The 22,237-nt window shown below is 30.7% G+C and overlaps 5 protein-coding genes and 1 pseudogene across 8 annotated transcripts; 1 reads left to right on the top strand and 5 right to left on the bottom strand.

Moving 5' to 3' along the window:
• Positions 1-1,201: 1,201 nt before the first annotated feature.
• On the bottom strand, positions 1,202-7,051 carry LOC143191601 (salivary endonuclease). 2 transcript variants are annotated; one of them, XM_076396849.1, is made up of 2 exons: positions 6,952-7,051; positions 1,202-2,363 (listed from the first exon to the last, which is right to left on the bottom strand). In XM_076396849.1, exons 1-2 carry the CDS (start codon positions 7,013-7,015, stop codon positions 1,246-1,248), a joined length of 1,182 nt encoding a protein of 393 aa, XP_076252964.1. In that variant the 5' UTR covers positions 7,016-7,051; the 3' UTR covers positions 1,202-1,245. The 2 variants fall into 2 exon arrangements, with proteins under 2 accessions (XP_076252964.1, XP_076252963.1); XM_076396848.1 differs by lacking the exon at positions 6,952-7,051 and adding an exon at positions 4,948-5,081.
• Positions 7,052-10,732: 3,681 nt separating this feature from the next.
• On the bottom strand, positions 10,733-11,277 carry LOC143190872 (salivary endonuclease-like; the record flags this gene model as incomplete). Its single annotated transcript, XM_076395444.1, has 1 exon — positions 10,733-11,277. A coding segment is annotated over one exon (468 nt), but the record flags the coding sequence as incomplete, so codon positions are not given.
• Positions 11,278-11,764: 487 nt separating this feature from the next.
• Positions 11,765-12,843, bottom strand: LOC143190871 (salivary endonuclease-like). The gene is made up of 3 exons (XM_076395443.1): positions 12,822-12,843; positions 12,468-12,629; positions 11,765-12,377 (listed from the first exon to the last, which is right to left on the bottom strand). Exons 1-3 carry the CDS (start codon positions 12,841-12,843, stop codon positions 11,842-11,844), a joined length of 720 nt encoding a protein of 239 aa, XP_076251558.1. The 3' UTR covers positions 11,765-11,841.
• On the bottom strand, positions 12,794-16,264 carry LOC143190879 (salivary endonuclease-like; annotated as a pseudogene). Its single transcript, XR_013004342.1, has 2 exons — positions 16,086-16,264; positions 12,794-13,985 (listed from the first exon to the last, which is right to left on the bottom strand). The product of XR_013004342.1 is annotated as a salivary endonuclease-like (transcript).
• A 782-nt stretch (positions 16,265-17,046) lies between these two features.
• Ubc6 (Ubiquitin conjugating enzyme 6) lies at positions 17,047-18,663 on the top strand. Its single transcript, XM_076396857.1, has 3 exons — positions 17,047-17,238; positions 17,557-17,842; positions 17,971-18,663. Exons 1-3 carry the CDS (start codon positions 17,195-17,197, stop codon positions 18,094-18,096), a joined length of 456 nt encoding a protein of 151 aa, XP_076252972.1. The 5' UTR covers positions 17,047-17,194; the 3' UTR covers positions 18,097-18,663.
• A 1,179-nt stretch (positions 18,664-19,842) lies between these two features.
• On the bottom strand, positions 19,843-21,901 carry LOC143191599 (uncharacterized). Of its 2 annotated transcripts, XM_076396846.1 has the most exons (7): positions 21,498-21,901; positions 21,258-21,447; positions 20,996-21,203; positions 20,775-20,938; positions 20,552-20,721; positions 20,188-20,256; positions 19,843-20,125 (listed from the first exon to the last, which is right to left on the bottom strand). In XM_076396846.1, exons 1-7 carry the CDS (start codon positions 21,684-21,686, stop codon positions 20,084-20,086), a joined length of 1,032 nt encoding a protein of 343 aa, XP_076252961.1. In that variant the 5' UTR covers positions 21,687-21,901; the 3' UTR covers positions 19,843-20,083. The 2 variants fall into 2 exon arrangements, with proteins under 2 accessions (XP_076252961.1, XP_076252960.1); XM_076396845.1 differs by having other exon boundaries at positions 19,843-20,256; positions 21,498-21,891.
• Between the last annotated feature and the right edge of the window lie 336 nt (positions 21,902-22,237).

Raw genomic sequence — 22,237 nt, 5'->3', positions numbered from 1 at the left:
TTTCTGGGTTTTCCTATAAGTTCAAGGCGAAATCGTAAAAATATCTGCGCAGAATTCAAAATATAGGGTGGCAGGCTTGGTTAGCGCAGTGGTCAAGGCGACAGGACGATATCTTTGCGATAGTAACGCGTTCGAATCCTGCTAGGGCATGGTTTATGATTGTTTAACATCTTGATTGTCCAAGTAATTGGCCAGGAAAATGATCCTATTAATACCAATAACCATACTGGGTAAGACCTGGTGTCTTTTGAGATGGTATCTAAGTTAGGGATACCTAAAAAATATCGATATCGATATTTTTTAATATTTTTGTCCAATATTTTTTTGACCGATATATCGATATTTTTCGGTATTAAAAAAAATAAAGATATTTCTTAAACATTATAAAAATATTATAACATCGGTACTTAATTTCAAAGATTTAGTGTATTTTGTTATTTAATTTTCAATGATTTTTTTCTGTTATTGCGAAAAAATTAGATATTTTTTTCCTCCGATATATTAAAATATGCTTAGTGTCGAAAGCCTTACTTGGGAACCTACGTTAAACAGGAAGTACAGTCCAGATAAAGTCTAATTAGTAAAAATGGCAGTAGATGGTCAAATTATTAGGAAAAGGTATTATTATTAGGTAATTTATAGTTTATTATATGTGTTAAAAAAATTATTTGTCTGACATTTCTTCTCATTCAGTCATTGTGTTTTAAAATGCATGCTTTGCAATATTGTTATTGTATTTCTAATTGTTTTTGAAAACATAAATATTAAACCTTTTCGTTGGCGTACGTAATAGTAGTTCTGACTTATGTTAAAAATATAAATTAAAAAATATGAAAATGTATGACATATTTTTGGATGAAAAAAAAGTTATTTATATTATATTTACATTTTAAAAATTTATATTGGAATATACAATTTATCTACATTTTATGTTTTAATTTATTGAATTTTATTTAATAAATTTGTTTTGAGAAATTGAAGGATTTGAAGGGAATTGTTGGGAGTTAGTCAAGTGACGCATCTGTGTTTAAAATCTCTTTCAGAAACGATCAAATGCCTTCACAATAATTTTATTTCTTTACATCTGACTATAATGCATATTCGAACTAACCAACCAAATTATTAGAATGGCGATTACAATACCATCTGGATATTGGATGAATTTATTGGGATTGGTAAATTAGTGAAACAAAATAGAGACATAATTAATATGTTTGTATTTTAACATGCATTTTCAATAACTGATTACAATAATAAGCCTCTTACCGTGAATGTAGGTAGAAATGTTACCGTCCTCCTAAAATCGTCAATCTCGCAGGCGTACGTAAGTCCTCTGGCTGTGTTTGTCCAGTCGGCAGTGACCCAGGTGATTTTACTAGACACGTCGTTACAGAATATATTATAACTCGATGCATATGGATCGTTCAATCCTATAATCGCTACACCTCTCTGTGACACCGGATCATAAACCACCCTCCAGAAAACTTCAGGTACAGGTAAGTATTTTTGACCATTTATATCGTAAAGATAAAGTTTAATCGGTTGATTGTTTTGATTTCTCGGCGCCAGAACTCCATAAACGCCAGTCCACTGTAAAAGATCGACTTTCCTAGATTCTGCATAGTCTCTGGTATTGACCTCGACTCTGTACCAGTTGTTTTGATTAATAACCTGCCACTGGGGAGCCGCGTTGATTAGATAGAAGGTTTGGTTTTGCTGCGATGGATAGAAAGTGTCGCTCCTAGCCGTCAGATGGCCTCTGGCGAGGTAGTAATTGTTGTTTTGAATGTACTCGGTTGATTCCTCGCTCAGTCCAAGTAAACGGTTAATAGTCGCACGTTGGTTCACTCTGGTGTAGTAGTTAGTGACTGAGGTAACGGCAAACAATCCGGTGCCTTGCAACCAACCCGGTCTTGGAGTGTTCTCCCGTCGCTTATTGATGGAGTGTGGGATTTTAACCAGAGAGTACAGCGCTTGTTGAGTCGACTGGTCGAAACATATCAGCATGCTTCTCAGGAACCTCTCTTGGACGCTGACGCCAATCTCGATTTCTCTGCCGCCGTTTTCACAGCCGTGTTCAGTGTAACGAGCCAGCCTGGTCGGTACTCTACTACAGGAAATGTCACGCCACTGAACCTGCATGCCCGCTACCCGGAACAAAGTGGATCCGATACACGTAGCTGTAACGACCTCCGTGAAGGACGAGGAAGCTGCAATGACATTACCACCGGCACAAATCAGGTCTACCGATGCGCCAGGGGAAAATCTCAGCGAGTCGTCGTTGATGCTCGGGTACAAGTACTCATTTTGGTTGTGCATCACCACAATGGGGGATAGATCATCTAACGCTGAAATCTGACAATCTGAAAATGGGGCAATGACCAATTAATCATATGTTATGCATATGTATCGATGAAATGATGTAGATACGAGGGCGGTCCCATAAGTACTTAGCCTACAAAAGGAAAACGAAGGTTTTGGAAACGTTTATGTTATATCTTACATTAAATATGTTGTACTTACATTAATACCCAGGCAAGGCTTCTATCTGTATTTCCCAAATTAAAATAAAACTAAGCTACTTAGCTAGATTTAATAATACACTTATGCATTAAACAAGTTCATGTGGTTTGGTTCGCTTCGATCTTATGATTTCCTGCGTGTTTTCCAGTAGCTGTATCGGTTCCACGTTGTTGTGATTTAGCAACCTTATTTAATGTTTCAAGGCGAAATCTTGGATCACTTCATACATCATAATCATGTAATAAGCATTGGTAATTAGCTTTGTTTTGGGTGCGTTTGATTACCAATTGGTTTAATGCAACCCCATATTTACACAGAATAGGTTCAAAATGGCTTTATGATTGATTGATGAACCAATCTCCTTGATTTTAGGTCATGTTAAGAGTATCTTCCAACTAATCAATACATTTCCTTGACTTTGAATCTGATCTGCTCTGCTTTTTGGTGAACGTGATGTTTCCAATTTAACCTATCATTGATATGTATTCCTGTGTATTTAGCTGATTTTGCTTTAGGAATCAGGCATACGTCAAGTGATATAACTAATTTTTGTTTTAGACCATTTACAGATCTTGTTAACCGCTACTTGTTCTAACAGGTCAATTGAAAAGTCACCGGCCTACCAAAGTAAAATACATTTTTTGGCAATTGTTTTTATTCAACATAATTCCCTTCAAGGGTGATACACTGATTATAGTGATTCCTCCAACTTTTCGATGCCATTTTTGTAATACGATTTGTCCTTTATTTCAAAATAGACCTCAGTTTTGGCGATCATCTCTTCATTAGACGAAAATGTCTTTGGAGCGGGTTCACAGTATGCAGTCCACTCGGATGACTGTCGATTGGACTTCGGAGTGAAATGATGGAACCATGTTTTATCCATTGTCATATATCGACGCAATATTTCGGGTTTATTACGCTTAATCATCTTCAAACACTGCTCCGAATCATCAACTCGCCGCTGTTTTTGGTCAAAAATGAGCTCGCGCGGCACCCACTTTGCACTGAGCTTTCTCATAACCAAATACTCGTAAATTATATGATTTACATGTTCAGTTGATATCTTTGAGTGTCTGCTATTTCATTCAATTTCAATTAAAACACATTAGAACCAAAATAAGATAACTATACTGGTTAGTCGAACAATACTCTCAACTTGATCTAAAATCAAAGAGATTGATTTATCAGACAATCATAAAGCCAATTTCGACCCATGGAGTGCAAATATGGGTTTTCACTAAAAATTCAAATCAACTAGTCATCCAACGCTGTCAAAACAAAATTATTGTATTAATTATCAATGCCTATCGCTACATAACCAACGAAGAACTGCGCGATGACATGGAAATCAAATGGATTTGCGTTATCCAAGTTTAAAGTTATTCAATATTTCGCCTTAAAACCCGAAAAAAGTTTACTAAATCATACTAACGTGGAAGCAATACAACTACTGGACAACGCGCAGGATATCAGAAGATTGAAGCGAACCAAACCATACGAACTTATATAAAGTGTATACCTTTAGTGTAAACTATAGCTAAGTTATTATAATTTTGTAATAGAGAATATTGATGTATTTATCTCGCACTCGTCTTGCTTGTGAATTAATCCAAGTAAAAATGAAATGTAGTAATAAATTAATTTATAATTAAGATTTTACTAAGCAAAGTTAAGATGCAAAAAATCAGAGTAAGATCTCCTTAACTATTGTTGAACAAAGCGTATAATACACTGATATATAGCCTACCAGAAAAATGCCCTAAATGCGTTTAATATGAAAAAATCATAATTTTCTTTATTTGTAAGACTTAACAACGGTTCCAAAATAAGGTGTTGCGTGCCATTGTGGATGCTCCGTACTATATTTCAAATAAAGTGATACAATGCTATATTCCTCTTGAACCTATAATGAGTGTAATTCAACGTGTTTCTGTCAAGTACTTCGAAAGAGTGTCAGTGCATCCCAACATACTCGCTAACCAACTAAATATGCGACGAGATAGTGAAGTGCGTAGATTAAATCGTTTGACACCACCTGATCTGATTATTGGACATATATAGACTTTAGAATAAGACTATTCAATTAAGATAATATTTTATACAGGAGATCGCTTAATGAAGTGATTTTCTACATGCCATGTATATATAATATAGACATAAGAAATACTTATTGCCTATAGGGCAGATTTTGGATTGTGAATCAAAGAGTAAAAAAAAGTTATAACACTTTAAAATTTCTAATACAACATAATTGATTGTAGAAAAATGTGAAATCCTACTAGAAAGCTGTGAATAATGTTGGTTCGCGGTGAAGAATTTTTTCAATTAATTTTGACAGAAAAAAAGCTCCAAAACCTTATTAAAATACTAACACTATTAATCCTTGTGCCTAATATATTAATTATGGCGTTAAAAACTCACCAGATACAGTGAAAGATAGAATGGGTGTGAAACATAAGAAAAATAAAGTAATTTTAAGCAACATGTTTTAAGAAATACGCTAATTTTGTCTTAGTTTAAATTATTTATATCGAAAGAATAAATGCGAAATTTTACTAATCTAATCAGTATCATCTCGTGATAACACTATTTAATTAATAATATTTTTTTACAATTACTGTTCACATAACCAATAACCAAACAATTAAAATTCCAAAAACACGCGATTTCAAAAGTTTTTTTAAGCATTGTATGAATTATTTTTTGATATTCACGAATCATTAACGAACACTTGTACTTTATGTTTTGTTGTAATAGCGCTATTTGTGTACTTATTAGATGTATGCTGCTCTAATGTCATAATAAAAGCTAAATAAAATGATTTAAAAAATATTGTAAAATTTTTGCTGCTTTATTCTTTTTTTGTTTTATATTATAATAATATAATCAGCATCATCTCCTGATAATTCAGCATTATGTTAGGTTTCTAAAAACATGCGATTTTTTAAGTTTTTTTTAAGCATTGTTGTCATATGAAAAGTTATTTGATATCCACGAATCACTAACAAATACTTGTACTTTAACTAATTTTAATCTATCTAATTATTCGCCCTTATGAGTGTTTCTCTAAAATTCTAACATAATTTATTACAACAACCAACTGTAAAATCATTTGTAATTTTTTCTATTTGTTAATATATTACTGCTAGTCGTTGCCGACTAACTTACAATTTACCTGTACAGTGATTTAGTACTAGGTACTTATCTATGAAGGCACATTGGCCTTTCCTTAGTCTCCAATATAATAAAATAAAAGGTTTGTTTCTCTTAAGTCTGCGTCCTAGTTAAATTCTAAAAAATAACGTCATAACAATAAATTTCGTTAAAATTTCAGATTTAGAAAGTTCAGATTTCGGAAAGAAAGAAAACAAATATATCACCTTTGTACTACCGGCCATCTAGTGACTTATATCTCTACGTTTTGTGATTATAGCGCTATTTGTATTATTTTTCTTGTAGTATTATTTACTTATAAGATGTATCTTGTGTTATAATAGAAACTAAATAAAATTATTTAAAAAATACTGTAAAATTTTTGTTGTTTTATTCGTTTTTTGTTTATATTACTGACATATAACATAAATTTATAGAATATTTTTTAGAAATATCATAACAGAATATTACGTATCGCACTATTTACACGGAAACATCTATTTTATTCAAAGTTTTTTTGTACATACGTCATCTAAATTTATGACGTCAAAACGTCGCAATGTTGCCGCATCAACTGCAATGAGTTTTAGTTCAGTTTGGCTATGACATACAACATATTTCTAATCTAAATAAAATAATAGAACGAAAATGCTCTCAAATGTAATTTATTTTAACATTATAGTACATCTGAAAACTACAGTTAATTATACAGCCACAATTGTTTAGTTATAACCTCTTCTCACTATTGCTTCCAAGAATTTTGCATACGTCTGACAACCGGTCGACTTTGACAGGCTCATTCGTTTACATGTTCGAACTAATCAGACAGCATTGTGTCTCTTTTCAACTAGAATAAAATGAGAAGGAATATATTGTATATTGTGTAAAACGAATTTATATATTGCAGCAGGCAATACATTAAACATCTTAATGACGTATGTGCAAAAAAACTTTGATAGACTACATATTGCATGGTGTTCATATTATTTCGCCCATCACCTGTATATATTATATCAATTTCCTCCAATGAATGTCTTTTTAAAGTAAAAAACCCATATTTTCTTTTATTTATAATGCGTTAAAATTTGAAACATAATATAATTGATTGTAGAAAAATGTGAAATCCTACTAGAAAGCTGAGAAAAATGGAGCTTCGCGATGAAAAATGTTTCAATTAATTTTCACACAGAAAAAATCTCGAAAACCTTATTTAAAACTCTAACACTATTGTCCTAGTGCCTAATAATTTAATTATTGGGTAAATGAACTCACCAGATACAGTGAAAGATAAAATGGGTTTGGAACATAAAAATAATAAAGTAGTTATAAGTAACATGTTTTATGAAATACGTAAATTTTGTCTTAATTTAAATTATTTATATCGAAAGAATAAAAGCGAAATTTTAGTAATCTAATCAGCATCATCTCCTGATAATTCAGCATTACTATTCATGTAACTGAAAACAAAACAATTATGTTAGGATTTTAAAAACACGTGATTTTTTTAAGTCTTTTTTTAAAGCATTGTTGTTATATAAAACATCATTTGATATCCACGAATCACTAACGAATACTTTTTAGCTAATTTTAATTTGTCAAATTCTTCGCCTATATAAGTGTTTTTCTAAACTTCTGGCATAATTTATTACACTAACCTATAGTAAAATCATTTGTACTGTTTCCTGATTATTTACATATTATTGCTAGTCGTTCCTGACTAACTTACAATTTGTATCTATAATGATTTAAAACTAGGTATTCATCAAAGTAGACACATTGGCCCTTCTTTCACAAAACAAATCTGTTACCTTTTTACCTACGGTCCTCTAGTGACTTAGAAGAAGAAGATGGTTATGGGTGTGCCATTATATAGTCTATTCAAAATTTTTTTGTACATACGTCATCATGATGTTTAATGTATTCTTTGTCGCAATTTGTAAATTCGTATCAGAATCGGATAATCTTTTCCTTCTCATTTTATTCTAGTTAAAAAGAGGCACAATGTCTAATTAGTTCTACCACGTATACGAATGTGCCTGTCAAAGTCGTCCGGTTGTCAGATGTATGCAAAATTCTTGAAATCAGTAGTGATAAGAGGTTATAACTCTAACCTATAAACTATCGTAGCTGTATAATTAACTGCAGTTTATTGATGTACTATAATGTTAAAATAAATTATATTTGATAACGTTTTTGTTCAATTATTTTATTTAGATTAGAATTTTGTTGCATATCAAAGCCCCACTGAACTAAAACTCTGAGTTGATGCGGCAACATTGCGACGTTTTGACGTCAGAAACTTAGATGACGTATGTACAAAATAACTTTGAATAGACTATATATTCAGTTACTCAGTTCCCATTATATACCTCTATGTTTTGTGGTTATAGCGCTATTTGTATACTTATTAGATATATTCGGCTCTTGTGTCATAATAAAAGCTAAGTAAAAAATACTGTAAAATGTGTATTAATAAGAGGTTATAACTCTAACCTATAAACTATTGTAGCTGTATAATTAACAACAGTTTTTAGATGTACTATAATGTTAAAATAAATTATATTTGATAACATTTTTGTTCAATTATTTTATTTAGATTAGAATTTTGTTGCATATCAAAGCCCCACTGAACTAAAACTCTGAGTTGATGCGGCAACATTGCGACGTTTTGACGTCAGAAACTTAGATGACGTATGTACAAAATAACTTTGAATAGACTATATATTCAGTTACTCAGTTCCCATTATATACCTCTATGTTTTGTGGTTATAGCGCTATTTGTATACTTATTAGATATATTCTGCTCTTGTATCATAATAAAAGCTAAGTAAAAATATTTAAAAAATACTGTAAAATGTGTATTAATAAGAGGTTATAACTCTAACCTATAAACTATTGTAGCTGTATAATTAACAACAGTTTTTAGATGTACTATAATGTTAAAATAAATTATATTTCATAACATTTTTGTTCAATTATTTTATTTAGATTAGAATTTTGTTGCATATCAAAGCCCCACTGAACTAAAACTCTGAGTTGATGCGGCAACATTGCGACGTTTTGACGTCAGAAACTTAGATGACGTATGTACAAAATAACTTTGAATAGACTATATATTCAGTTACTCAGTTCCCATTATATACCTCTATGTTTTGTGGTTATAGCGCTATTTGTATACTTATTAGATATATTCGGCTCTTGTGTCATAATAAAAGCTAAGTAAAAATATTTAAAAAATACTGTAAAATGTGTATTAATAAGAGGTTATAACTCTAACCTATAAACTATTGTAGCTGTATAATTAACAACAGTTTTTAGATGTACTATAATGTTAAAATAAATTATATTTGATAACATTTTTGTTCAATTATTTTATTTAGATTAGAATTTTGTTGCATATCAAAGCCCCACTGAACTAAAAGTTGATGCGGCAACATTGCGACGTTTTGACGTCAGAAACTTAGATGACGTATGTACAAAATAACTTTGAATAGACTATATATTCAGTTACTCAGTTCCCATTATATACCTCTATGTTTTGTGGTTATAGCGCTATTTGTATACTTATTAGATATATTCTGCTCTTGTATCATAATAAAAGCTAAGTAAAAATATTTAAAAAATACTGTAAAATGTGTATTAATAAGAGGTTATAACTCTAACCTATAAACTATTGTAGCTGTATAATTAACAACAGTTTTTAGATGTACTATAATGTTAAAATAAATTATATTTGATAACATTTTTGTTCAATTATTTTATTTAGATTAGAATTTTGTTGCATATCAAAGCCCAACTGAACTAAAACTCAGAGATGATGCGACAACATTGCGACGTTTTGACGTCAGAAACTTAGATGACGTATGTACAAAATAACTTTGAATAGACTATATATTCAGTTATCCAGTTCCCATTATATACCTCTATGTTTTGTGGTTATAGCGCTATTTGACTTATTAGATATATGCTGTTCTTGTGCCATAATAAAAGCTAAGTAAAATTATTTAAAAAATACTGTAAAATGTGTATTGCCTTATTCGTTTTTCGTTTTACAGTATTAACATATTACATAAATTTATTTTTCATAAATATCATAACAGAATATTGAATATATATTTGTTAGCTTAGAGGTAGTTTAGTCCTATTATAATAGACCCTTTTTGAGATTTCAGTTTAAGGACAATATTGTCTCTGAGTAAAGGTTTATTTCACTTTTGGTATTAAAAGTATGAACCGCTTCTCGCTTCCAATATAGTCAATCGACTTTATACTCCTCAATATACTCGATAATATTGGGTTTCGATTTGTATGAATTATTTCCACGGCTCCCAGTTATATCCAATCAACTGTAACTATTTCCTTTCTTTTTTAATACTTTTGATCTTAAAAATGTGAACCTTTGATTCTTAGAAGTCCTAAAACCCCTCTCCGTTATAGTCAATCGACTTTATTCTCTTTAATTTAGTCGACAATATAGGGGTTCCATTTAATGTACATAAATTATTTCAGCTATATTTCCAGTTAGATTCATACCAACCATACCTGTAACTTTTTTTCCTTTTTGACTGCTTAGTTTACTGACCAGCAAAATATAAAAAACGAACTCTTCATTTTTCAGGCCAAAAATCAGATTCTTAACATTCAGAGATGACGGAAAAAATATTAAACTTATGTTCCACCGACTTAAATATAGCAACAATTAAAGATACTGGCGCCATCTTTCGTAATATCAGAGTACTACTACACTTTTCAGTTTTTAGTATCATAAAAACTTTTTTAGTTGTTTGTGGCTCGAATTATTGACAGACGGGGCAACAACTTTTTATTTAAATTTTTGTTTTCTTGCAATTTTTCTTGGCCATTAGCGTCATTTAAGGAAACATAATAAATATTAAACGATATGTAAGGGAAGAAAACGACGCTGATACTGACAGTGACAGAAAGATGTTACCCTCGCGCTAACTAGATATAAGTTTTTTATCATTGCACTGAATTGTCTTAATGCAATATATATAGGAATAAATGTTAAACTAAATTTAATTAAAAAAAACACTTCTAATCTTTGATTGATTTATTAAAACTTTTTCGCTTTACCTTAGACATAACGGAGTATTATCAAAACCGTATATACTATACCAACAAACCTGTTACACTAAATTCTGGTAAATATTTAACCGTTTTCCTGAAATCGGTCACATTACACACAAAAATCAAACCTTTAGCGGTGTTGGATTTCTTAAAGTTAACCCATTTGGTTAAATCAGAAACATCATCGCAGAATACCGTATAGTTTTCGGCGTAGGGATTGTTTAGGCCTATAATAGCCGCCCCCTTTTGGTATATCGGGTCATATACGACTTTCCAAAAAACTTCAGGAACTGGGATATAGAGTTCATCATTTTTTGAATACAGGTATAGTTCAGTTTTGATATTGTTGGTATTATTGACAGACAATACTCCATATACCCCGGTCCACTGCAGTAAATCTACTTGATTTGCTTCAGCGTAGTCTCTGATGCTTGTTTCCACTTTGTACCAGTTGTTTGCGTTAATGATCTGCCATTGTGGAGCTGCGTTAACCAGAAAGAATGTCTGATATTACTGAGATGGATAAAAATTATCGCTTCTTGCTGTTAAGTGTCCCCTCGCCAAGAAGTAGTCGTTATCTTATATGAAACTGGTAGTTTTCTGCCAGATATAACTGTTCATTGATTGTGGTTCTTTGATTCACCTGTTTGTACTAATTATCAACTGACATAATGTTCTATAAACTAGTTCTTTATAACCAAATAGGGTTGAACCAATACAGGTGGCTGTGACGACGTTTTTGTAGGATTGGGAATCAACCAAGACATTTCCTCCAGTGCAGATCACATTCAGACATTCTCCATTAGTAAATATAAATCCGGAATCTTCTCCTGTGGGATACAGATGTTTGTTACTATTTCAGCGTACAACGACCTATGAATAGTTAATAATGTCCGTGAAAATTGTTATCGTTTTATAATGGATTAAGCTTTTCTTTAATATATAATTTTTCAAGAGTTAATTTCCACAAACATACTCTAGGAAGGTAAAAAAACACTTCTAATCTTTAATTGATTTATTAAAACTTTTTCGCTTTGTCTTAGGCATAACAGAGTATTATCAAAACCATATATACTATACCAACAAACCTGTTACACTAAATTCTGGTAAATATTTAACCGTTTTCCTGGAATCGTTCACATTACACACAAAAATCAAACCTTTAGCGGCGTTGGATTTCTTAAAGTTAACCCATTTGGTTAAATCAGAAACATCATCGCAGAATACCGTATAGTTTTCGGCGTAGGGATTGTTTAGGCCTATAATAGCCGCCCCCTTTTGGGATATCGGGTCATATACGACTTTCCAGAAAACTTCAGGAACCGGGATATAGAGTTCATCGTTTTTTGAATACAGGTATAGTTCAGTTTTGATATTGTTGGTATTATTGACAGACAATACTCCATATACCCCGGTCCACTGCAATAAATCGACTTGATTTTCTTCAGCGTAGTCTCTGATGCTTGTTTCTACTTTGTACCAGTTGTTTGCGTTAATGATCTGCCATTGTGGAGCTGCGTTAACCAGAAAGAACGTCTGATTTTGCTGAGATGGATAAAAATTATCGCTTCTTGCTGTTAAGTGTCCCCTCGCCAAGAAGTAGTCGTTATCTTATATGAAACTGGTAGTTTTCTGCCAGATATAACTGTTCATTGACTGTGGTTCTTTGATTCACCTGTTTGTACTAATTATCAACTGACATAATGTTCTATAAACTAGTTCTTTATAACCAAATAGGGTTGAACCAATACAGGTGGCTGTGACGACGTTTTTGTAGGATTGGGAATCAACCAAGACATTTCCTCCAGTGCAGATCACATTCAGACATTCTCCATTAGTAAATATAAATCCGGAATCTTCTCCTGTGGGATACAGATGTTTGTTACCATTTCAGCGTACAACAACCTATGAATGGTTAATGTCCGTGAGAATTGTTATCGTTTTATAATGGAATAAGCCTTTCTTTAATACATAATTTTTCAAGAGTTAATTTCCACAAACATACTCTAGGAAGGTAAAAAAACACTTCTAAACTTTGATTGATTTATTAAAACTTTTTCGCTTTGTCTTAGCCATAACGGAGTATTATCAAAACCGTATATACTATACCAACAAACCTGTTACACTAAATTCTGGTAAATATTTAACCGTTTTCCTGAAATCGGTCACATTACACACAAAAATCAAACCTTTAGCGGTGTTGGATTTCTTAAAGTTAACCCATTTGGTTAAATCAGAAACATCATCGCAGAATACCGTATAGTTTTCGGCGTAGGGATTGTTTAGGCCTATAATAGCCGCCCCCTTTTGTAATATCGGGTCATATACGACTTTGCAAAAAACTTCAGGAACTGGGATATAGAGTTCATCATTTTTTGAATACAGGTATAGTTCAGTTTTGATATTGTTGGTATTATTGACAGACAATACTCCATATACCCCGGTCCACTGCAGTAAATCTACTTGATTTGCTTCAGCGTAGTCTCTGATGCTTGTTTCCACTTTGTACCAGTTGTTTGCGTTTATTATCTGCCATTGTGGAGCTGCGTTGACCAGAAAGAATGTCTGATATTACTGAGATGGATAAAAATTATCGCTTCTTGCTGTTAAGTGTCCCCTCGCCAAGAAGTAGTCGTTATCTTGTATGAAACTAGTAGAATCTTCTGCAAAATTTAAAAGTTCATTGATAGTGGTTCTTTGGTTGGCGCGTTTGTAATAACTATCAACTGAAGTAATGTTGTATAAACTGGTTCCTTGTAACCAGTTGGGACGTGGTCTCTCCTTCCGTTTATTTATTGACTGAGTTATTTTAGCGTAAGAGTACAGAGCTTGTTGCGTCGATTCATCAAAGCAAATTAGTATAGTTCGCAGAAAACCGTCTGGTACTACGAAGCCGATTTCAATTTCCTTGCCGTTATTCTCACAGGTTTCTCCGGTACGCCGAGCTGTTTTCTCCGGTACTTTGTTGCAGGAAATGCTTTCCCATGAAACCGACTTGTTACTTATATTAAATGAAGTTGAACCGATACAGGTAGCTGTGACGACATTTTCGTACGATTGGGAACCCACCAAGACATTTCCTCCAGGACAGATCACATTTAGACATTCTCCATTGTTAAATCTAAGGTCGGAATCTTCTCCTGTGGGATACAGATAGTCGTTGCTATCGCAGAGTACAACGATGGGTGAACAGTCATCAAAAGGGGAAATTTGACAATCTAAAAAATAAGAAATATATTTTTTTATAGAATGTATCGTAGTAGACCAAAATCCGAAGAAGATTATATATTTTTTCTACGTTAAAAATAAATTGTAACATATTAAAAAACGTAATTATTATGAAATTGAACCGCAGTGGCTTTGACAGATAAGAAGAGACTACAGGGAAAACAAGCAAGACGTGGTATATGACTGGCTAATTGAGCTCATGTCCACATACATAAAATTATGTTTCAATTTAGTAGCAGCTAATTTTGGAAAATTATAGTCGGCATTCGATAAACTTCGGTAGTTTCCGCTTGATATTGCAGCGTTGCCATTTCCAAACCGTCGAGAGTGAATTACAGAATCCAACGAATTACAGCAACCATTTTGGGTTTCACCTTGGCGGAAGAAGAATTTTGTTCTAATATTATTCATATTTTGATCATAACTAGTAGGTAGTAACGGATAAATAATGGATACAACACTTCTAATCTGAACAGGTATATGAAGACAGACTTTTGTCTAAATATAAGAATAGTTATTTCATTATCGAATGAAGTAAGTATTAATTTAAGTGTTAAAAAATTATTTGTTCATTATGTATTTCAGGTAAGAACACGTTTTCCTTATTATTTACACCAGATTCGTTTAGTCTAATAATTCAAAAGTATATAAACTACGAGTAATGATAATAGTTTACTAAGATATGATTGTAACATCGAAAAAATAAAAAAATTCATCTAGAATATTTACATATTTTTATCAAGTGTACATTTACAAATTTAGTAAACCATGAAAGAAATCAGACAGCTTTCTATGCTATCTTTCATTATATGAGGTTTGAAAATTACCATTAATTAAATATTTTCATTCATTTTTTAATTTTAGTTTATTTTATACTAGTAAAATTCAATAAAACAACCAATGCACGTCATCAAAGTGTATAACAAGGTCCACCACTACCAATACAAATTGAATTTTATGGACTAATTGGATTACATATTCCAACGAATCAGACAACCTTCTGTCTATTTTTAATTAGATCACAATTAGAAGGAAAAATCCGTCCGAGTTAAAAACGAATTTTACATTTTTACATTGGCTGTTTTATTAAAAAGACTGTATGTGGCACTGACTGATACTTACTGGGAAAAATATACATTAATTATTTAATACCTCAGACTCGCTATAATTTTTCAATTCCTTTATAAGCAATAAAATTCAAATGCATGTTATTTCTTCCCGAACTTCATCAAATATTCACAAAAATATTAAGTAATTAAGATATTAATAAGCGAGTAAAAACATAACCATAGAACAATAAACATATATAATCGGATAACGCTAATAATCGTAGTGCGCATGCGCAGAGCAAGCCTGTCATATAATATTTTGCAGGTTTACATGTTCTCTAGATAAGAGAAAGTCATAAATGGTAAGATCTAATAAGACTCTAGCAAAAAAACGTCTTAGTTTTAGGAAAATAATATATAAATTTCTATGCAAAAACGTCTCAATGGCGTAAAGCTTCAAATGAAGTGCATTATGTTTTACAATAGGTGGCGTTGATAAAACAACTGTCATTAACTGTCATTTTAATATGAAAAGGTTCTATAAAAAAATCTTTGTATATTAATGGAAATACATAGAAATATAATCTGACGCCAAGCTGTTTAAATGCGTTGAAAGTGATTTGGATTCAATAGTGGTGATTGTAACTGGCTGGACAAGGGGAAATAACAATAAAGTTCCTTGAATTGTTTCGTGAAGGCGTGCATCGAATACTTCAAGAAGTTCCAGAACTAAATCAATGAAAATTCACTTATTAATACTAAACTTTGGAAATGATTGAATATGTAAATTAACAAGACTGGGAAGAGAATCTAATGATATAGAAAGTCGTAAGTTAATCCAATATGCATATTTCTTGAAATCAGACCTTATCAGTTCTGATAATGAGTGAATATTTTTAAAAAATACTCATAGATTATATATAAAGATGAAAATAATTTGAGAATGATTTAATGATCAATAGTTTATATCATGAATGAATCCAATAAATTGAATAGTAAACCGCAATTAGTTATAATAAAAGTTGAGTACATATAACTTACCAGAGGAACTATACTTCAAATGAACTGAACGATTGAAGGGTGGTTCAATCACAGAAAAGGTAGATAGTGGAAGAATTGAAATAAAAATTAGCCAGATCATCCCTAAAAACATTTTCATCGTCCCTATGAACACAAATGGGATAGTTCAATACATTCTCATACTTATACTAGAGGGGTAATACAAGTTATTAGATATCTAATCACAATAGATTTGTTTAAAGTGCATTTAAAAATAACTTTTCGCAAGTAATATACTTAAACGCAAAACATTGCTGTGGCAAATTATTTTAGTGTTAGATTTAAATACTTAATACTTATTAAACAATATAATTCTTTAAAAAATTATTCTTATTACTGTATAATATATTAATAAAGTTCAAAAACCTTTATATTTTATACCTAAAGCAATTATCCTGTTTATTTAGGATTATAAAAAATAGTTCTTCATTGTCATATTTTTATAGTTTACGTATTTCTATATTTTATATTAATTTTATTTATTTACTTTGTATTAATATTTTATATTTGTTTGGGCGTCATAACTTGAAAAATTAAGATAAATAATATATCTAAATATTACATAAAGAAAACTGCAAAATAGTCATACAAATTTGTCATTTTCTGTATTTAGTTCAATAATGTATTTATTCATGCACTTAAAAAGGGCGTCTATGTTATCTCAATAAGTACATGATAGATGTCAGCCAAATATTTAAAAAATTAGATAAAATTGTAAATAAAATAAAAGGTATAATTTTGTGTCGTTCGTTATTAAAATATTAAAGATATTAATAATCTTTCAGTATTAAGTATTATCTCTCGCATACAACATTTTTGTTGATTACAATATTCTACTTATATTATTATATATGACTAAATCATATATCGTTTATAATTTTGCGTTGGCTATCATGTCGAAATGTCAATGTTCTAGTGCTATTTTTGTTTATAAAACGTCTTTCTTCATATGTCATGCCAGTGAGAATTCTATTGTGTGATTCAGACGTTAACACCAAATACTAGATAAATTTACAGTGTATCCTGCAGACTGATCTTTACGGTCCAGTTTTTAGTTAGTCTTTTCAAATTTATTGTAATTAAGGAATATAATGTCTACCCCCGCACGTCGACGCCTTATGAGAGATTTCAAACGGTAATAGTCCAATTCCGTAATAAATTGATTTTTGTCACTATTTTGTGTTCTCTAATACGCAGAACACCATATTTAACACTAAACGAAACAGCATCAGTTATTTCACATTAAATGTTCTTATTGAAGGATTAATCTGACAAAGGCTACAAGAAGGTCATACACACACAATGAATAATCTTGATAATATCGGTTTTATACACTGTTCTTGCTAAATTTTAATATGTTTGATAGATATGTGTTAATAACATAGATTATAGTAATTGACAATTAGTGTATATTTATGTAATAAATTATAAACTGATGACAAGCATATTTTAGGTTACAAGAAGATCCCCCCACTGGGGTAAGTGGAGCACCAACAGACAATAATATTATGATATGGAATGCGGTGATATTCGGTCCACATGATACTCCTTTTGAAGATGGAACATTTAAATTAACCATCGAATTCACAGAAGAATACCCTAACAAACCTCCAACGGTGCGATTCGTTAGTCATATGTTTCATCCCAATGTATATGCAGATGGAGGTATTTGTTTAGATATTTTACAAAATAGGTGGAGTCCGACATATGATGTATCTGCTATTTTAACATCTATACAAGTAAGTTAATGTGTTCCACATGATAATTTATTCATCTATCAAGATTGGCATGCACTATTAAATTATTTATGCAGATGTGTGTCAATAGATTGTATGTTATTTTAGTGACAGTTTTGTTTTATTTACAGTCTCTACTTAGTGACCCAAATCCTAATTCACCAGCAAATTCGATGGCAGCACAATTGTACAAGGAGAACAGACGAGAATATGAAAAGCGAGTAAAAGCGTGTGTCGAACAGAGCTTCATTGATTAGTTTTTAGCCAAAACACAAAATATTCATGCTTTAAAAATAAAAGGCTACACAAATTTTACCTAGGTTTGCAGAGCCATTTCTAGATTGGACATTTCTTTGTGGTTGAGAAAAAAATATCTTAGAAAATTCTAGGACTATTCTGTTTTTTATGTGGTGTTCCGTATACTTACCCCAACTAATATTATGGGCTATGATTAAAGTTTGTTTTTGTTTTCCTTTCTTGGTTAAATAAACCAGAGACATTTTATTTAAATGCGATTAGTATTTATTATTTAAAAGTGTTGCAGTGCCTTTTGTGAAATAGCTTTGTTTTAGAGAAAATGTGATGGTTAAAAAATGTTCATGAAATAAACGAAACTGTCTTAATTGAAGCCCATAGATATTAGAGTAACTCGAACTTCAAAAGTAATAATACTTTCTCTTGAAAAAAACATGTTTCTATTAATTGATTGTGTTTTAATTCAGAATTTTTTTGGCCATTTTACACTTCCGTACTGCCTACCTTTCATTAAGTAGTTATGTGTTGTATAATAAATTACTATACTTAATAAATTATTACAATTATAACTGTTTATTTTTTTCATTTATAGTTAGAAATTCGGGCTGTTACCAGCCACACTGTTAAAAGCTAACAGTTTAACACTAAAATGTTAATACATTAAAATATTCGGTTTTTGGTACCTGGTTAATCGCCCCTGAAAGCAACAAATACTGTTTTCTAAAATAATTCAGGACAAGGACGCACTTTAACTTTGCAAAACACCCCAAAAAATCATCATTCAACTGTAAATTTATATACAGTAACGAAAATAGCGTTATGTTCGATAAGGGATGGCTGTATTTATTGGACTTTATTTTCCCATTGACATAACAGATACGCCAACTTTTTTTTAAATTACATAAACATTCTTGTCTCAGTTGGCCATTTCTTTGTGACTAAGGAAAATATTCCAGGATTGACCTGTTTTTATGTAGTGTTCTGTATATTTACCTCAATTAATATTATGACAAACCGGTGACCTTTTATTATTATAAAAAGTTTTAATAGTACATTTAGTAAATTATTTGTGTTTGAAGTAGAACATGATAGTCAAAAAATGTTCATGAAACCGTCTAAATCGAAACTAATAATATGTTTTATTAAAAAAAAACATGTTTATAATAATTATGTTTTAAAAAATTACGTATATACTGCGTTCGGTCGGTTTATCACCTCTGAAAGCGGTAAATATTATTTTCTAAAATTACTCAGCACAAGGACAAATTTATTTTTCAAAAAAGGGTTTAAAATCATTCAGCTGTAATAATTTATATATGGTAACAAAAAATAACAGTTCCTTTAATAAGTTCTGTGTTGGATTAGAAAATCGGTTTTTTTTATTAACATAAGCTTAAGGCTACCAACTTTTCCTGACAATAATAGCATATGAAATTCTTAAAATAAGGAAAATGTTATTAATAATTTTTTATTTTTGAAAGTATCAAGATCTGGCCTTACAATCAAAATTCCAATTTTATTTAATCAAAAGAACTTTGATTTAATCATATTAAAAATAAAAAGAGTGACATTTGATAAATAATTATTTGTTTTGCATAGTTAACTAGATCTTTCTATTTGTTAATACCTGTAGATTGACTCTCGTATAATATATAAAAAATATGTTAATTTGAATTATTGAATTAATTTAAATAGAAATTATATGTTACAAACTGAGATTTTTTGGTAAAAATAAAACAATTTCTGTCCAATACCAAATGTTTAATTAATAAATTACTAGAACTATAAAATACTTTTTTCACATTTTAATCACAAATGATACAATCTAAATCATCCTGGTCAATATTAATAACTAAATCATCATTTTCTTCAACAGATACCTTTTTCTTCTGATCCTCTGTTTTGAAATGTTCCGATTTACAGACGGTTTCATCTCCAATTAAGTCCTTTTTATAACTTTGGTATCTATTAATTATATGCCTCATTTTTTTAGAATTCTGTTCCTTTTTGGATTCCTGTGCAGAATCTGAACTGTTGAAACATGTTAATGCCTCAGTAGAGTCCTGACTAACTATTTCATTAATATTAGGTACCTCAGCTTGATCATCTTTATTTTCTTTACTCTCTGTGCTAGTTTGCTCCGATATTTCTGGATTAGAATCCTAAAATTATGTTATTGTTGAAAAATTTAATTTTAAACTTCTTTCATTCGAACATATAAAACTAAAAGAAAAAAAGAACAATTCCAAATTAACGACGGAAACGTGTAAAATGATAACATTTGCAGCAAAAATAGGTGAAAATTATTCTTTGGATATAAAAATTTAGGTTTCTATTATAACTGGAAAATTTCAAAAGAAACGGAAAAATAACAGAGTGAACTTAAACAATAAAATATAAAGTATAGTCATATATATCTCTATTTCAACCGACTGGCTCTTAAAAAGGATGTCTTACCTGTAATTGAATGCCCTGATCTGACTGATGATCACCTGTATTAAATGATTTGCACTGCAGATTATCACTTATCGGAGCATTATCAATAATTTCACAACTGCTCGATTGGCTTGATAAACTTTCTGTAATTATATTAATTTCTGTCGTCTTGGAATTATCTTGCTGATGCTCTAAAATCAATCAACATTATTGATACATACTTCCACCATTACACAACCAATACCAGTTTGCTCATCGTTCTCTGAATCACTTGAATTAATTATTATTTCCTCTTCTTTCGGAACCTCTATAATAATTTCGTCATCATCATTATTACTTCCTAATTTATTTTCAACAGACACTTCTTGTTCCTGTTTTTTCTTCCTATTTTCTAGTTCCAACTGGGATCTTTACAAAATAAGTTTATTATGAAAATATAATTTTTTTATCATTCCACTCAACAACCTTATAGCTCTTGCTCTAGCTTGTAATTCCAATAATTCCAAAACACTCATTAAGTTTTCTTCATCCATTGGTTCTCTCTTCGATTTATATTTATCTCTCTTCTTAGTTGAGTTGTCATATTGTTTATCTATTTTTTCTTTTTTCGCTTTCTTTAAATAATCCTTAGCATGCTTTCTTTTCTGGTTCGTATCTTCATGTTCTTCTTCATCTGTAAGTTAGAACTATATATGCAAAGACAACTTTGACCATCAGGACATTTTACCCGATATATTAATAAAATCATCATCGCTACTAATATCATCTAAAGATATTACATCAATAGGTTGATCATCTTCTGATGAACTGCTTTCTTCATCAAAATTTTTTCCCTCAAATATGTATTTCAGTCTTTTATTTGAGATTCCCAAAAGCTCTTCCAGGAGAATTGAATTGATTTCATCTTTATCCATGTTCTAAAATAAACATATTTATGTATGTTCAAGGTCATTAAGTCACTTCCTACCTTCATGCATTCTGGTGCCATAGATATAATTTTTCGTGGTTTGATGATTTTCAAAACTTCTTTCATTAATCTTACTCGATCTTTTATATAATATGAAAGCTCATGTTCGCTATTATCACCGCTATCGGAATCAGAATTCTTAATTAGTTTCGGCAATCTCTTTTCTTTTTTTAACTTCTTCATTTCCATGCCTCAGATAATGTTTAGTAAAGAAAATTACAATATCTGGTAAAAATATATTTACACTACAGAATTGGTGGTTTTAACTGTATTAATTTCCGTTCATATATAAGAAATTATACTAAAAGTGTTTTAAGTTTTAAGCATTTAAAAACATAACCCTATATTATGCCCTATATTTTAAAATACAATGCAATCACAATAAAACTTGTTTATTTACTCGCAAGCCTGCGCACTTCCCTGAGATGTCTTGAGCTAAATTTATTGTTTCCTTAAATGTGTTAAATGTGTAACAATTTATGAAATTTGTCAAATACTTAGGTATACAATATACTATTTTAACTGTAATACCAGCCTCATTCTATTATTTATGTTTATATGTTATTTATTTATTATTAATACATCTATACTATAACATAAACTAATGAGTAAAATGCAAGCAAATTGTTGTAGAACTGATATATATTTACATCAATATAATTATGGATGCGTATGAAGTAACATTGATTTCAAATAGACACTGAAGATCGTATAAGTCGTGGTAATTGAAACACAATGTG

This window comes from Rhynchophorus ferrugineus, unplaced genomic scaffold (assembly GCF_030347505.1).
Source record: "Rhynchophorus ferrugineus isolate W39M unplaced genomic scaffold, kcgeb_rfMv2 rfM2, whole genome shotgun sequence".
NCBI lineage: Eukaryota > Metazoa > Arthropoda > Insecta > Coleoptera > Curculionidae > Rhynchophorus > Rhynchophorus ferrugineus.
The sequence above is the reverse complement of the archived record's forward strand: the minus strand, read 5'-3'. Positions and strand labels throughout refer to the sequence as shown.

What these genes read in the sequence shown, in the direction of transcription:
- LOC143191599 (XM_076396845.1), bottom strand. Translation starts at nt 21,686, where the DNA reads ATGGAAATGAAGAAGTTAAAAAAAGAAAAGAGATTGCCGAAACTAATT. An exon ending in TGATTTTATTAATATATCGG is followed by an intron (nt 21,204 to 21,257) that starts GTAAAATGTCCT and finishes TCTAACTTACAG; the next exon opens with ATGAAGAAGAACATGAAGAT. An exon ending in AGAGAACGATGAGCAAACTG is followed by an intron (nt 20,722 to 20,774) that starts GTATTGGTTGTG and finishes GATTGATTTTAG; the next exon opens with AGCATCAGCAAGATAATTCC.
- Ubc6 (XM_076396857.1), top strand. Translation starts at nt 17,195, where the DNA reads ATGTCTACCCCCGCACGTCGACGCCTTATGAGAGATTTCAAACG. An exon ending in CTTATGAGAGATTTCAAACG is followed by an intron (nt 17,239 to 17,556) that starts GTAATAGTCCAA and finishes AGCATATTTTAG; the next exon opens with GTTACAAGAAGATCCCCCCA. An exon ending in CTATTTTAACATCTATACAA is followed by an intron (nt 17,843 to 17,970) that starts GTAAGTTAATGT and finishes TTTTATTTACAG; the next exon opens with TCTCTACTTAGTGACCCAAA.
- LOC143190871 (XM_076395443.1), bottom strand. Translation starts at nt 12,843, where the DNA reads ATGGCTAAGACAAAGCGAAAAA. An exon ending in GGCTAAGACAAAGCGAAAAA is followed by an intron (nt 12,630 to 12,821) that starts GTTTTAATAAAT and finishes TGTATCCCACAG; the next exon opens with GAGAAGATTCCGGATTTATA. An exon ending in ACTAGTTTATAGAACATTAT is followed by an intron (nt 12,378 to 12,467) that starts GTCAGTTGATAA and finishes GTTTCATATAAG; the next exon opens with ATAACGACTACTTCTTGGCG.
- LOC143191601 (XM_076396849.1), bottom strand. Translation starts at nt 7,015, where the DNA reads ATGTTACTTATAACTACTTTATTATTTTTATGTTCCAAACCCATTTTA. An exon ending in TTTATCTTTCACTGTATCTG is followed by an intron (nt 2,364 to 6,951) that starts GTGAGTTCATTT and finishes CCCCATTTTCAG; the next exon opens with ATTGTCAGATTTCAGCGTTA.